General features: G+C 41.2%; 1 protein-coding gene across 1 annotated transcript; it reads right to left on the bottom strand.

Moving 5' to 3' along the window:
* Positions 1-11,646: 11,646 nt before the first annotated feature.
* Positions 11,647-15,876, bottom strand: LOC112305077 (olfactory receptor 7A17). Its single transcript, XM_024560734.4, has 2 exons — positions 15,698-15,876; positions 11,647-12,785 (listed from the first exon to the last, which is right to left on the bottom strand). The coding sequence occupies exons 1-2, from the start codon at positions 15,859-15,861 to the stop codon at positions 11,846-11,848; spliced, it is 1,104 nt and encodes a 367-aa protein (XP_024416502.3). The 5' UTR covers positions 15,862-15,876; the 3' UTR covers positions 11,647-11,845.
* Positions 15,877-16,500: the final 624 nt, after the last annotated feature.

Below are 16,500 nucleotides of genomic sequence, written 5' to 3'. Positions count from 1 at the left end.
CCTAAGGTGCCCACATTGGGTTGGCTGCAGAGGAGATATATACTTCTCCCTTCATCTGCTCATTAGATACTGTCCCCTGTTACTCCCTCATCTCAGCACCTCATTTCCCTTTGGGACACCTGTGTGGACTGAATGGAAAATTTGCCTGCTGACTCTCGCTATCTAAGGGACTAGATCTGAAGTCAAGGGAATCCTGTCACCTCCCAGCACTTTGAGTCAAAGTTTCTCAAAGTCTAAGACTGAGGACACTGCCTTGACCAGGACCCTTGGGACTTCAATGCACAGATTTGTGATGGGTCACAGCCTGTGATATCTCCTGGCAAAGGTTATTTCTCTCCAACAAGGGAGACAACTGTGTAACTTTGATGTAAAACTTTGGCACTACACTCTTTGACTTCATTTGCCAAATCAATGAGAGATTTCATACTTAGATCAGAAGGGCTGCCATTTATTCCCTCACTAGAAAACCTTTGTTAACAAGGAGATGTATCTATAAAATTTTATGCTATATAATCTGACTTTAGTACCTTATTAGTGTTGCTTAACTTAATTTTTATGAACATTTCTTCTGTGAGGTAGAACAATTATGAACTCCATTCCCCATTGCTGAAATGGGGCTCGAAGGAGTTCAGTGATCTGCCCAAAGTTATAATCGGAGTGAGGAATTGGGGATGATTGGAATGTCAGGCTGCTTCCAGTTCTCACACACTGCAGCAGTTCCCAGCCAGGGATGGTTTTCCCCTCCAGCTCTGAGGCAGTGTCTGAAAGGACGCTGCTAAGTACTTACAATACCCAACACAAATAGTTATGTCAAATTTAGTAGGTAATATAACATAGTCAAATCCAGCCTCTCTCCAACTTCAAAGTGTTATTATGTACTGACAAATAGTATTGACTGGGGTTTTGTCACCAAAGAGGATTTATTTAAAAAGAAATGCCTTAGAACCCATTATTTCTGTATGCCTCCTTTAATTCAACAAATTTGCATTTTAAGTATGTTCAATTTATTTCAGTCATTAACACCAACAAATTATTTAAAATATGAAACTTTGCTAGAACTAATAGGTGAATTTAGTACTGCTTGTGATACAAAAATCAGTTTACAGAAATCTGTAGTGTCCAAATACAAAGTGTGAGAGAGAGAAATTAAGAAAACAATCCCATTTGCAGTTGCAACAAAAAAATGAAACTGGGAGTACACACAACCCAGGAAGTGAAAAGCGTGTACGTTGAAAACTATGAGGTACAGCTGAATGTTACTGAACAAGACACTAATAAATGGAAAAATGTACTGTGCTCCCTGCTTGGAAGAATTGATGTTGTGAACATGTCCATACCCAAGAATCAAAATGGCATCACTAGTGCTAAAAGACCGTGAAACCAAATTGAGATTTAATAGTGCATCTAATGGCAGTTTCAACATCTCTTAGGAATGTGACTTTAATGAACCAGGCTGGAATTTTCTGGTGAAACACCAGTACTGTAATCTGTCCTACCTGCCCTCTCCATTCCCTAGAATGAAAAAGGAATCTGCATGATAAAACCTTCAAAATAGAAAAAATATTAAAAATCATGTCTTAAGATACATAGAACAATATACTTTCAAAACCCCCCTTGTCCTTGTGCCCTGTTGAAAAGATGTCAAAGCTCCCAAGGAATCCTTTTCCAGTTGTTAATAACTCCCTTGATCCGCTCTTCTTTCTATATAAACCTTCCAATTTGTATAGGCCTTCAGAGCTCCCTCTTAGTTGCTAGATGAGATACTGCCTGATGGATGACTTAATTTACAAAGCTAATTAAAACTTCCAATTTTCTAAATTGAATCTTTTTTTTAACATACTCAAAACAATCTATAGGTTCAATGCAATCTCCATGAAAACTCCAGTGTCAGTTTTACAGAAATAGAACAAAGAATCCTTAAATTTGTGTGGAACCACAAAAGACCCTGAATAGAAATAGCGATCTTGAAAAAGGAAAACAAGGCTAGAGGCATGACACCCACAAATTTTAAACAACGTTGTAAACCTATAGTAATTAAAGCAGTATGGTACTAGCATAAAAATAGATTCATAGATCAATGAAATGGAATACAGAACCCAGAAAGAAACCCATACAATAAGGTAATTAATGTAGCACAAAGGAGCCAGAAATATACAATGGGGAAAAGGGTAGTGTCTCCAATAAATGGTAATTAGAAAATTAGACAAATACATGGTAAAGAATAGGTCTGGGTCACTGAGGTAGGGATTCAGAATGGGAACAACAGTTGTGTATGTGGATTATTTTGTGGTGAAGGATATGGAGACCATGGAAGCCAAATAGAAACTTTTACATCTCTCTCAACTTTTAAAATTTGTATATGATATGTCACATAAACAAAATGAAAGACAAAAATCACATGGTCCTATCAATAGATGCAGAAAAAGCATTTGATAAAATCTAGCACCAATTTATGATAAAATACTCAGCAGAGTGAGAATAGTGGGCACGTATCTAAACATGATAAAGACCACGTGTGGATCCGGTCGGAAGATGGCGGCGAGATAGGTGGGAGCGGAGTCCACTTCCCCTCAATGCCACTGAAATACCTAGCTGATCTGAGGAGCAGAGCAACAGCCAACAGTATTCCAGCATATATGAAGATCAGAGACCAAAGATAGAGGACATTGAAAGATCAGACGGTAAGAAGAGTGCTTAAAGACAATAAGGTCCCTGGGACAAGTGCGGGGACCAGGGCGGCTGAAGTCCCAGCCCGGGCGCAGGGTCTGCTGCAGGATTCTTGGGAGAGAGCCAGGCTGAGCTCTGGGAGCAGCCAGGTGCTTGTTTGGACCAGGGGGGCTTGAATAGGAAGAATTTCTCAAAAAGGAAAAGAAAATAGAGGTACACAGCAGCTAGTTAGAGAACTCTCCCCAGCAGCCGGGGCCTCTGGCGCCCCTCTCCCCACAGCCCCTGGACAGTGAACACGGAAAAGCAGCCCCAGTGCCTGAAGCCCGGCTGACGCGCACCCAGATTAGCGGACTGGGGGCCCACAACTGAAACTCTGGGTGAGCGCACGCCCTGATAAGCAGCCCGGCTGCCTGGGCACACAGACAAAAAGTGCCTGGGTGGGCGCGCAACCAAATCAGTGGCTGGCTGCCCCCGTGCACAGACCCAAAGCGGGGAACCGGCAGCCTATCCAAGTCTAAAGTGGAGATCGGCCACACCACCCAATCAACGGCCTGGCTGTCTGCAGGCGAACACACCCAAAAGCACTGGTTCTGAAAAACTCCTACCTAGCCCCTTCGTACAGAAGCCTGCAGGGCCTACTGGCTCTCTTGGAGGAAGGCAGAACGCCCAGCAGAGGGGAGCTGCAGGGCTATGGGAGACTGCATTCCACGGAAAGACTCGACCCAGTAGGGGGCTGAACTACCCCATAGCAGCACCAAGAGCCCCTAGCATCTAAGACAGTAAAGAGCAAGAAGGTGGAATGTGAGTTGCCCCTAATTGGTACAACTCAAGGACAGCACAGCTGGTGAACTAAAGACCTAGTGGGGAGCAGAAGGACCCTGAGGAACTGGACTGAAGGCTGAAAACAGCGAAGAGTGTGGCCCACGAAGGGAGAAAAGTGAAACCAATCCTTCCAAGCACCCCTTCCCGTTCCACAGACAGGAAGACCAGCAGAACTAACCTGACTGGTTTAAAGCCAGCAGAAAACTTTTTTTTTCCCCTTGCTCCTTTCCCCATGAATTCTTTCTTCCTTACTGTCCTTCTTTCTTTTTTATATTCCTTCTTCCATTCCATCCTTTACCTTTTTTATTCCTTCTTCCTGCCTTCTTTTATTTATTCTGTTGTTTTAATTTCTGTTAAATTGCTTCTTATCTTGCCTCCGATCTTTCTTTATTCCTTCTTCCCTCCTTCCTTTCCTTTTCTATTCCCTTTATCCCTCCATCCCTTCTTCTTCTTCTTTTTTTTTTTTTTTTTGCCCCCATTCCTCTTCTTCCCACAGGAGAGACAAGACAACCTGCAGTGCTGAAAAAACCAGAGTTAGACCATGTTACACCCATAAACGTCAGCTCAAGACCAGTGAGCACAGGAGATTAAAGAGACAGCACCGCCGAATCCCATTGGCATTCTACCATAGAAGTTCATACCATAAACCCAGGGAGTCAGAATACATCAACTTAAGAAGCAGAGGCTAACAAGAAGAGTCTCACAAACAATGGGAAGGCAAAGAAACAATTCCCAACTGAATGGAAAGGAGGAAGACTCAGAAAGAATGCTAACTGAAAAAGAGGCAAGTCAACTATCAGATACTGAGTTCAAAGCAATGGTCATCAGGAAGCTCACTGACCTCTCTAAGCTCACAGAGAACAACCAGAAACTACAGGGAAACTACAATGGACTCACTGCAAACTATATCAACATGAAAAAGGAAATAGGAACTATCAACAAGAGCCAAGAGGAAATGAAGAATACAATTTCTGAATTGAAGAACACAGTAGAAGGAATGAAAAGCAGACTTGATGAAGCAGAGGATCGGATCAGCGAGCTGGAGGACAAAGTAGAAAAAAACACCCAGAAAGAGCAAGAAAAGGAAAAGAGGCTCAGAAAGAATGAAGAGGGATTAAGGGAAATGCAGGACAACATGAAACGTAAAAATATCCGTATAATAGGAATACCAGAAGGAGAAGAAGAAGACCAAGAGATAGAAAACCTGTTTGAAAAAGTAATGATGGAAAATTTCCCTAATCTGAGGAGAGAAAAAGTCACCCAAATCCAGGAATCACAGAGAGTCCCAAGCAACAGGAACACAAAGAGACCCACTGCAAGAGACATCACAATTAAAATGGCAAATTTCCAAGACAAAGAGAGGATCTTAAAGGCAGCAAGGGAGAAAAAGGAAGTAACATACAAGGGAAACCAATAAGGTTACCAACTGACTTCTCAATAGCAACGCTCCAAGCCAGAAGAGAATGGCAAAAAATATTCCAAGTAATGAGAACCAGAGGCCTGCAACCAAGACTACTTTACCCAGCAAGGCTCTCAATCAAGATAGAAGGCCAAATAAAGAGTTTCCCAGACAAAAGAAGTCTAAAAGAATACAGCTCCACCAAACCAGCTCTGCAAGAGATGCTAAAGGGACTGCTTTAAGGAAAGGAAGGAAAAGAGAAAGACAGAGGAACACAGGTAGGAAAAAATGGCAATGAATAACTACCTATCGATAATAACCTTAAACGTAAATGGATTAAATGCTCCAATCAAAAGACATAGAATAGCTGAATGGAGAGGAAAACATGACCCACACATATGCTGCCTACAAGAGACCCATCTCAGGACAAAAGACTTACACAGACTGAAAGTGAAGGGCTGGAAACAAATTTTCCAAGCAAACGGACAGGAAAAAAAAGCAGGGGTAGCAATACTCATATCAGACAAAATAGACTTCCAAAGAAGGGCCGTAAAGAGAGACCCAGAAGGTCACTTCATAATACTCACAGGAAGAATCCACCAAGAAGACATAAACATTGTAAATATATATGCACCCAACAGAAGAGCACCCAAATACATAAAGAAAATCTTGGAAGACTTCAAGAAAGATATTGACAGCAACACAATTATAGTAGGGGACTTTAACACCTTACTATCAAAAATGGACAGGTTTTCCAAACAAAATATCAACAAGGATATTGTGTCACTTAACAATACCCTAGAGGAAATGGACTTAACTGATATATACAGAGCTTTTCATCCCAAGAAGGAAAATACACATTCTTTTCAAGTGTCCATGGAAGTTTTTCAAAGATAGGCCACATGATAGGACACAAAGCAAGCCTCAACAAATTCAAGAAAATTGAAATCATATCAAGCATTTTCTCTGACCACAAGGGACTGAAACTAGAAACCAACCCAAAAGGAAAACCCCAAAACACTCAAAATCATGGAGACTGAATAGCATGCTATTAAACAATGAATGGGTCAAGAACGAGATTAGGGAAAAAATCAAAAACTTTCTGGAAACAAATGAAAATGAACTCACACCAACCCAAAACGTATGGGACACAGCAAAGGCAGTCCTGAGAGGGAAGTTCATAGCATTACAGGCCTACCTTAAGAAGATAGAAACATTTCAAACAAACAACCTAAGAACTGGAGGAACAACAACAAAGACAGCCCAGAGCAAGTGAAGGAGAGAAATAACCAAGATCAGAGCAGAGTTAAATGACATAGAGACTAAAAGCACAATTCTAAGGATCAGTGAATCCAGGAGCTGGTTTTTGAAAAGATAAACAAAATCGACAAGCCTTTAAGTAAGCTCAACCGGAAGAAAAGAGAGAGGACCCAAATAAACACAATTAAAATGAAAGAGGAGAGATTACAACTGATACCACAGAAATACAAAGGATTGTAAGAAATTACTAGGAAGAACTGTATGCCAAGAAATTTGAAAACCTAGGTGAAATGGTCACATTTCTAGAAAAATATAATCTTCCAAAACTGAATGAAGAAGAAGAAAACCTATCCAGACCAATAACAGCAGTCGAAATTGAAGCACTCAAAAAACACACAAAAAAACTCCCAACACACAAAAGCCCTGGTTTCACAGGAGAATTCTACAAAGCATTTAAGGGAGAGCTAACCCCTATCCTTCACAGACTATTCGAAAATATCCAAACTGATGGAAGACTCCCAAACTGTTTTTATGAAGCTAACATCATCCTAATCCCAAAACCAGATAAAGACACAACGAAGAAAGAAAACTTCAGGCCAATATCGCTGATGAACATAGACGCTAAAATTCTCAACAAAATATGGGCAAACCACATCCAGCAATACATTAAAAAGATCATCCACCATGACCAAGTGGGATTCATCCCAGGGATGCAAGGGTGGTACAATATTCGCAAATCAATAAACATAATACATCACATCAATAACTGCAAAGACAAAAATCACATGATCATATCAATAGATGCGGAAAAAGCATTTGATAAGATACAGCACCCATTTCTGATAAAAACACTCAGCAAAGTGGGAATAAAGGGAGCATTCCTCAACATAATAAAGGCCATACAGGAGAGACCTACTGCCAACATCATACTCAATGGACAAAAACGTAGAGCTTTCCCACCAAGATCAGGAACAAGACAAGGATGCCCTCTCTCACCACTCCTATTCAACATAGTATTGGAAGTCCTAGCCACAGCAATCAGACAAGAAAAAGCAATAAAAGGCATCCAAATTGGAAAGGAGGAAATGAAACTGTCACTGTTTGCAGATGACATGATAGTGTACATGGAAAATCCTATAGACGCCACCAAAAAACTACTCGACCTAATAAATGAATTTGGCAAAACAGCTGGATACAAAGTCAATACTCAGAAATCAAAGGCATTCCTGTACACCAACAACGAAACTGCAAAAACAGAAATCAGGAAAAAAAACCCATTTGATAGAGCAACAAGAAAAATAAAGTACCTAGGAATAAACCTAACCAAGGAGGTAAAAGACCAGTACTCAGAAAACTACACAACACTGAAGAAAAAATTAAGGAACACAAACAAATGGAAGCATGTACCATGCTCATGGATTGGAATAATTAACATCATCAAAATGGCCGTACTACCCAAAGCAATTTATAGATTCAATGTAATCCCTGTTAGAGTACCCATGACATATTTCACAGATATAGAACAAACATTTCAGAAATTCATATGGAACCATAAACGACCCGAATAGCTGCAGCAATTTTGAGAAAGAAGAACAAAGCAGGAGGGATCACAATACCTGATATCAAACTGTATTACAAGGCCACGGTAATCAAAACAGCCTAGTACTGGCATAAAAACAGGCACATAGACCAATGGAACAGAACAGAGAGCCTAGAAATAAACTCAAGTCTTTACGGTCAATTAATATTCGACAAAGGAGGCAGGAGCATAAAATGGAGCAAAACAGCCTCTCCAACACATGGTGTTGGGAGATCTGGACAGCTACGTGCAAAAAAATGAAACTCGATCACCAACTCACGCCATACACAAAAATAAACTCAAGATGGATAAAAGCCTTAAATAGAAGTTGTAACACCATAAAAGTCCTAGAGGAAAACATTGGCAGAAAAATCTCAGACATTCCACACAGCAAGATCCTCACAGACATGTCCCCTAAAGCAAGGGACATAAAGGAAAGAATAAGCAAATGGGACCTCATCAAAATAAAAAGCTTCTGCATGGCTAAAGAAAACAGCACCAAATTACAAAGAGAACCAACAGTATGGGAAAACATATTTGCCAATGATACCTCAGACAAGGGCCTGATCTCCAAAATATATAAAGAACTGACACGACTCCACTCCAGGAAGACAAACAACCCAATTAAAAAATGGGCAAAGGACTTGAACAGGCACTTCTCCAAGGAAGACATACAGAGGGCCCAGAGACATATGAAAAGATGCTCAGCATCACTAGCCATCAGAGAGATGCAAATCAAAACCACAATGAGGTATTATCTCACACCAGTCAGAGTGGCCAACATAAACAAATCCACAAACAAATGTTGGAGAGGATGTGGAGAAAAGGGAACCCTCGTGCACTGTTGGTGGGAATGCAGACTGGTGAGGCCACTGTGGAAAACAGTATGGAATTTCCTCAGAAAACTAAAAATGGAACTGCCCTTTGACCCAGCAATTCCGCTGCTGGGATTATACCCTAAGAACCCTGAAACACCAATCCAAAAGAACTTGTGCACCCCAATGTTCATAGCAGCACAATTTACAATAGCCAAGTACTGGAAGCAACCTAAGTGCCCATCAGCAAACGAATGTATCCAAAAACTATGGTATATTTACACAATGGAATTCTATGCAGCAGAGAGAAAGAAGGAGCTTATACCCTTTGCAACAGCATTGATGAAGTTGGAGAGCATTATGCTAAGTGAAATAAGCCAGGAATTGAGGGACAAATACCATATGATCTCACCTTTAACTGGAACATAATCAATAGAAGAAAAAAGCAAACAAAATATAACCAGTGACGTTGAAGTTAAGAACAATCTAACAATAGCGGGGGTGGGGGGGGACAGTGGGAAGAGGGGATTACAGCAACTACTATAAAGGATACATGGACAAAACCAAGGGGGAGGGTGGAGGTGGGGGAGGGAGTTGGGTTCAGCTGGGGTGGGGTGGAGGGATGGGGAGAAAATGCCTACAACTGTAATTGAATAACAATAAAAATTTTAAAAAAAGAAAAAAATAAGTAGCATAAATGGTAGGTAGAAAATAGACAGGGGGAGGTTAAGAATAGTATAGGAAGTGGAGAAGCCAAAGAATTTATATGTATGACCTATGGACATGAACGAAAGGTGGGGAATGTGGGCGGGAAGGGGTGTGCGGGGCAGAGGGGAATAAGGGGGTAAAATGGAACAACTGTAATAGCATAATCAATAAAGTATATTTTTCAAAATCAAAACAAAAAAAGAAAACAGCACCTAATTACAAAGAGAACCATCGGTATGGGAAAACATATTGCTAATGATACCTCAAACAAGGGCCTGATCTCCAAAATATATAAAGAACTCACATGACTCCATTCCAGGAAGACAAACAACCCAATTAAAAAGTGGGCAAAGGACTTGAACAGACACTTCCTCAAGGAAGACATACAGAGGGCCCAAAGACATATGAAAAGATGCTCAGCATCACTAGCCATCAGAGAGATGCAAATTAAAACCACAATGAGGTACCATCTCACACCAGTCAGAGTGGCCAACAGAAACAAATCCACAAACAAATGTTGGAGAGGATGCGGAGAAAAGGGAACCCTAGTGCACTGTTGGTGGGAATGCAGACTGGTGAGGCCACTGTGGAAAACAGTATGGAATATCCTCAGAAAACTAAAAATGGAACTGCCTTTTGATCCAGCAATTCCGCTTCTTGGTTTATATCCTAAGAACCCCGAAACACCAATCCAGAAGAACCTGTGCACCCCAATGTTCATAGCAGCACAATTTACAATAGCCAAGTACTGGAAGCAACCTAAGTGCCCATCAGCAAATGAGTGTATCCAAAAACTATGGTATATTTACACAATGGAATTCTACGCAGCAGAGAGATAGAAGGAGCTTATACCCTTTGCAACAGAATGGATGGAACTGGCGAGCATTATGCTAAGTGAAATAAGCCAGGCGGTGAGGGACAAATACCATATGATCTCACCTTTAACTGGAACATAATCAACAGAAGAAAAAAGCAAACAAAATATAACCAGAGACATTGAAGTTAAGAACAATCTAACAATAGCCAGGGGGGAGTGGGGTGGGGACAGTGGGAAGAGGGGATTACAGGAACTACTATAAAGGACACATGGACAAAATCAAGGGGGAGGGTGGAGGTGAGGGAGGGAGGTGGGTTCAGCTGGGGTGGGGTGGAGGGATGGGGAGAAAAGGCATACAACTGTAATCGAATAACAATACAAAAAAAATTTTTTTTAATGACCACATGTGGAAAAACCTCCTGCCAACCTCATACTCAATGGACAGAAACTACAAGTGCTTCCCTTAAGATCAGGAAGAAGACAAGGGTGTCTGCCTTCACCACCCTTATTCAACATAGTACGGCATGTGCTAGGCACAATGATCGACAAGGGGAAGAAGTAAAAGGCATCCAAATTGGAAAGGAAGAAGTAAAACTGTCCTTATTCACAGATGTTACCATAATATACATAGAAAACTCTCTAGGCTCCGCCAGATACTTACTGGACCTAATAAGTGAATTCGGCAAAGTAGCGGAATACAAAGTCAATACTCAGAAACTGATGGCATGTTGTATATCAACAATGAAGTAGTTTAGGAGAAACTAAGAAAACTATTTACACTTACTACAGCTACAGTGAAATAAAAAGTACCTGGTAATTAATTTAACCAAGGAGGTAAAAGACCTGTATTCAGAAAACCATAGGACGTGAAGAAAGAAATCAAGGAAGGTACAAATAAGTGGAAGTGTAAAATGTGTTCATGGATTGGAAGAATTAACATCATTAAAATATCCATACTACCCAAAGCAATCTATAGATTCAAGGCAATTCTGATGCAAACACCAATGGTGCATTGTACATATCTAGAGCCAATATTCCAAATCTATATATGGAATCAAATAATAGACCTTAAATAGCTTCAGCAATCTGGAGGAAGAAGAGCAAAGTTGAAGGGATCAAAATACCTCATACCACACTATACTACACTACAAGACACTGTAATGAAAACAGTCTGGTACTGGCATAAGAACAGTCACACAGATCAATGGAACAGAATAGAGATCCCAGAAATAAAACCATATCTTTATGATCAATTAATATTCAACCAAAGGGGCACACACCTGCAGTGACGTAAAGTCTCTTCAATAAATGATGTTGGGAGAACTGGAATAGTACATGCAAAAAAAAAAAAAGAAAGAAAGAAACTCGATCACTATCTTACACCATACATGGGAGTTAACTCAAATGGATACAAACTTAAATTGTAAGTGTGGATACCATAAAAATCCTAGTGGAAAACATAGGCAGTAAAATTGCAGATATCTTATGTAGGAATATTTTGCTTATATATCACCTAGGGCAAGGGAGATAGAGGAAAAATAAATGAGTGGGACTATATCAAATTACAAAGCTACTGCATGGCTAAAGAAATCATCATCAGAATGAGAAGGGAAATGACTAGCCAACGATACACTGGGCAAGGTTTTAATCTCCAAAGTATGTAAAGACTCATATGACTGAACATCACAGTGTGATTAAAATTCCTCAATTTCTAGTTTTGCATTTTGGGTCCTAGAAATCAAGGGCACTTTTTCAACCTCAGATTAATTGTTCCTTGTTTATCTACCATCAAAGAGTCTTTTCAAAGCCCTCTTTATGTCTCTGTTCCTGAGACTGTAGATGAAGGGGTTTAGCATGGGTGTGATCACAGTGTACATCACTGAGGCTGTTGCACTTGACTGTGAGCTGTGTGTACTAGCTGAGCTGAGATACACTCCTAGGATTGTACCATAAAATAAGAGGACAACCGAGAGGTGAGATGCACAGGTGGAAAAAGCTTTATACTTCCCCTGAGATGATGGGATTGTTCGGATGGAGGACACGATTTTAGAGTAAGAGTAAAGGATCCCAGTAAGGGGACCACCACCCAGTAGCACAGTTACAATATAAATCACAGTGCTATTAAGAAAATTGTCAGAACAGGCAAGTTGGGTCATCTGACTGAATTCACAGAAAAAGTGAGGGATTTCCAAGTCTGGACAGAAGGACAGCTGCAACACCATCAAGCTTTGTAGCAAGGAATCCAGGGCACTCATGATAAAGGACACCAGTACCAGCAGTCCACAGAGCCGGGGGTTCATGATGACCAAATAGTGCAGGGGGTGACAGATGGCCACAAACCGGTCATAGGCCATCACAGTCAGGAGGAAGTCATCCAACACACCAAACATTATGAAAAAATACATCTGTGTGATGCAGCCTGCATAGGTGATGACTTTGCTCTGTATCTGGATGTTCAGCAGCATCTTTGGGATGGTGGTGGAGGTGAAACAGATATCTACCCAGGATAGGTTGGACAGAAAGAAGTACATGGGTGTGTGGAGGTGGGAGTCTGAGCTGACAGCCAGGATGATGAGCAGGTTTCCCAACACAGTGATCAGGTACATGCAGAGGAACAGCCCAAATAGGAGGGGCTGTAGTTCTGGTTTGTCTGATAGTCCCAGGAGATGAAATTCTGACACTCTTGTAAGGTTCCTTGGATCCATGAAGTGGAGGTAACTTTCAGGAAAGGGGGGAAAAAAGGGAGACATTTCATACACACCTGCATTACTAGCTTAGTACTAATGTTACAGATTATAATTTCCAGTCAGGAAATTAATTTCAGCCATTGGCTGATGTGTCTCAGGGGAGTGAGTGCGAGCATGCAAACTGAATGATCTGCGGTTTGATTCATGCCTGGGTTGACCGCCAGGTCCGTGGTTGACGGGGAGCAAGAGGCAACTGCACGATGATGTTTCTCTTCCTCTCTTTCTCCCTTCCTTCCCCTTTCTCTAAATATAAATAAATAAAATTTTTATAAAAAAGAAATTAATTTCGGTATTTTGGGATGGACTGTTCCCCTCTACAAGTTTTCTGTGTCATCTTAGAGCAGGAATATTTATCCCCACCCACTTTTTTCCTAAGGTGTCAGGAATACCTCAGTTTTAATGAGAAATATATCACGTACTTCGGGAATATAAATTTTGTGATGACCATGTTATTGGCAGTGTCTGGGCTATGAGTAGAAGGAAGAACACAAGTCCCTATACATAAATATCAGGGATAGAATGTAGAAAGAAATAATAGAAATAAATTTAACTTTGCAGATGGTCACAGATCTATGAAGGAAATATCTAAGCAGGTCTAAAGGAGAAAGTGACTAAGCCATCCTATTTCTCATGTGTTTTTATGTAAGACCTGCCAACAAGATGACATTTGAGCATAGGAATCAAGGGAGATAGAGAGGGAGATCAAGCTTATTTGGACAAATGTGTGCCCAGTATTGGGAATGGCAAGTATCAAGGCCTTAGTGATGAGCGGCTGGAGTTTAGTGATTTGCTTAAAATTAATATCAGAGTATGTGATGGGCCTTGATAAAAATTTTTTCAGGTTGCTTCTAGGCGGTGGACCTCAACCAGAAAAGAGTTTGCCCCTAGTAGTGCCTGAAGGGATACTGCTAAACACCTACAATTCACACACACACACACACACACCCCAATTCTTATATCTCCTCTAACGCCAGTGGAAAAGGTGACAGAACCTAGTTTAGCCCAGCACTTCGCCAGTTTCTATGGCCTTATGGAGTCCCAGAATTCTAGTTCAAATGCAGAGTTTAGTTCTGCATTTAGTTCTGCATAGAATCTAGTTCTGATTCAGCATGTCCTTCAGGCTCAGAGAAGCTGTGTTTCTGACAAGCGCCCAGGTGGTGTTGACACTGCAGGTCCTGGTCTTTGGACCACTGTCTGGCAAAAAAGGCTGTGGTTCTGTATTAGACTAAGTTCCAGGTTGTTCTAGTTCCTGTGATCCAAACATTGTCTCTGCACTGAGAAATGAAGGAAGAGTGTGTTCCCTTATTCCACAGACAATGATTAGATCTGTGCTTCCTTTATACAAAGGCCCTTGGGTGACACAAAACAATACGCATCTGAAAAAACATTTTTAGCAGGCAGAATAACTACCTCTGTACGACGTCCACATCCTAGGCCCAAGTACCATCTAATAACATATTTTTTCCTAGCAAGGGGGTGATGAGGGTAGCAGATGGAACAGTGCTGCTACTCAGCTGACTTTAAGTTAGAAGATGAGCAGGATCATCCAGGGGGACTAAGGTCAGCCCAGTGCTCCCCTAGATGCAGAGGGGGAGACCAGAAGAGCATGTGTCACTGCTGCCTTTGATGAAGGAGGAAGGGCCCTGAGGCAAGGAATGCAGGTGGTCAGAACACAAACTGGAATTGGGAGAAAACAGATTGTCCCCTGAGTCTCCAGGAGGAGCCCAGCCCTGCAGACAGCTTGAGATTATCCAGTGAGACTCGAGCCAGGTTCTGACACCCAGAACTGTACGCACATATGTGTGCTCACTGAGAGGGACTGGTGTGGGAGAACTTCCCAGCAGTCTCGGCAGTCCAATAGTGTCAGTTATCCAGTGACATGCAATGGAGGGGTTGAGATTAAGTGTCTCCATTCATTAGCTTCCTTGGGTAGGCATTTTACTTTGAAACTGCACAGGAAGCAGAAAAGAAAATTTGAAGCAATTTGGAGATATTCCACCCTGTTAGCTGGGACAGTGAAGTCTTCTTGGCATAAATATGAAATAAGACACATTAATGTACCTAAAATTAACATTTAAGGTCCAATGTGTGACCTTAATTTTTCCATCACTGAATTGTCAAAACCCGTTGCTCTGCAAACTATACTCTTTAGTAATAGTTGTTCAGTCCTCAATTTGTATTCCCCATGAGCACAAATCTGTCCTTCAAAGCATAGAAATGTGGTCACTGTGGGAAAACGCTGAGTGTGGGGTAAGAATTTCTACTAGTTCTTTTAATATGGAAACTAAGAGGATAGAAACCCAACACATAGGCAGCCTTGGCAGTAGTGAAGTAACACTATTTAGTATTCCTTTTTACACATATTATTAAGTAATTCTTATGTCAATACTCAGCATGAGAGAAGATACTGCAATGTCTGCCTCACTAACTGCTGCTGCAAGGTGCTGTCTACCTCACTGGTTGGATCTTTTCAATGAATAGAAAACATGCTGAAATACACCCCATCTTAGAAATTTAATACAAACATCCTCACTTCACTGCACTCTTCTCCACACCTAATGCTGTGTTTCCTTCTCCTGGAACAGCACAACTCCTCAGATGGTTTTCGTTTTGCTGCATCCATTTCCTGCATCTTACTCACTGTGCAGCGTCTTCCCACTGGACTCCCAGTCCCATCACCTAATTGTCAGCCATGGCCCTGTGTGCAGATTCAAACTGATGCATCCTTATTAATGTATTAAGTAAATTAAGTATAAATTAGTTACTTAACCAAGAATGCAAGCAGAGATAATCTGGTCTCAGGGCTCAGCTGATTAGGATCCCAGTGACTCAGATAAAAGTTCTCAGGTTCCAGCCTTTGTGACCCTTTCCTGATGTACCTACCAGGCTCTCAGACCTCCCTTCAAGGGTTTTCTGAAAGGAAGGTCTCCGTGTGTGCAAGTCAGAATTGGTTCCTGGATGGTGGATGATGGAGACTGAAGCTCTGTCCCACAGAAGACAGCAGAAAGGACTGAAGCATCAGCTCCTGAGCCAGACTTAAGAACCATAGCTACAACTATGACCCATACACCAACATTGTACAAGCTCAGGGGCTGCACAGGGAGATATTTATTGTCTCTGTATATCTGCTCATCAGGCATATTTCTGTTGTGTTATTGCAACTTCTAAATGCACGATATCCCTGTGGGCCTCTGGAATAAACAGAAAGAAAATTTCTCCTAATGGTTGTCAGATCCCAAGAGACCAGGTTAGAAGCCAGGTGGCTTTAGATTTTATGACTCCTTGTCTTGGATCTCACCTTTTTTCCAGAGGTCTCACCTCCTACTACTTTGTTCAAACAGTGAGTTACCATTTTCTCAGCAGCCTGAGACTCTGGAACCTCTCAGGGCCAGGTCCCTTTTGATTCTGAATACATTGAATTGTAGTGGGGACAAAGCCCTGATGTGTCCAGAGCTTTGCTATCCCCTCTTCAATGAGGGGAGAGCTGTGTTCTTTTCATATGGAATTCTGGCCACCAAAATCTTTTCCTTCCTGACACATTTTTCAAAATAATTAGAGATTTTGTATTTATTTCACAAATTAAAAGCTTTGGTTTATTGTCTCATTATAAAATATGTTAATTATGACAGGTACACTTTGATAGTTTTATGCTATATAATCTGAGCTTAGTACCTTATATATTTTGT

This window comes from Desmodus rotundus, chromosome 9 (genome assembly GCF_022682495.2).
Source record: "Desmodus rotundus isolate HL8 chromosome 9, HLdesRot8A.1, whole genome shotgun sequence".
Classification (NCBI taxonomy): domain Eukaryota; kingdom Metazoa; phylum Chordata; class Mammalia; order Chiroptera; family Phyllostomidae; genus Desmodus; species Desmodus rotundus.
The sequence above is the reverse complement of the archived record's forward strand: the minus strand, read 5'-3'. Positions and strand labels throughout refer to the sequence as shown.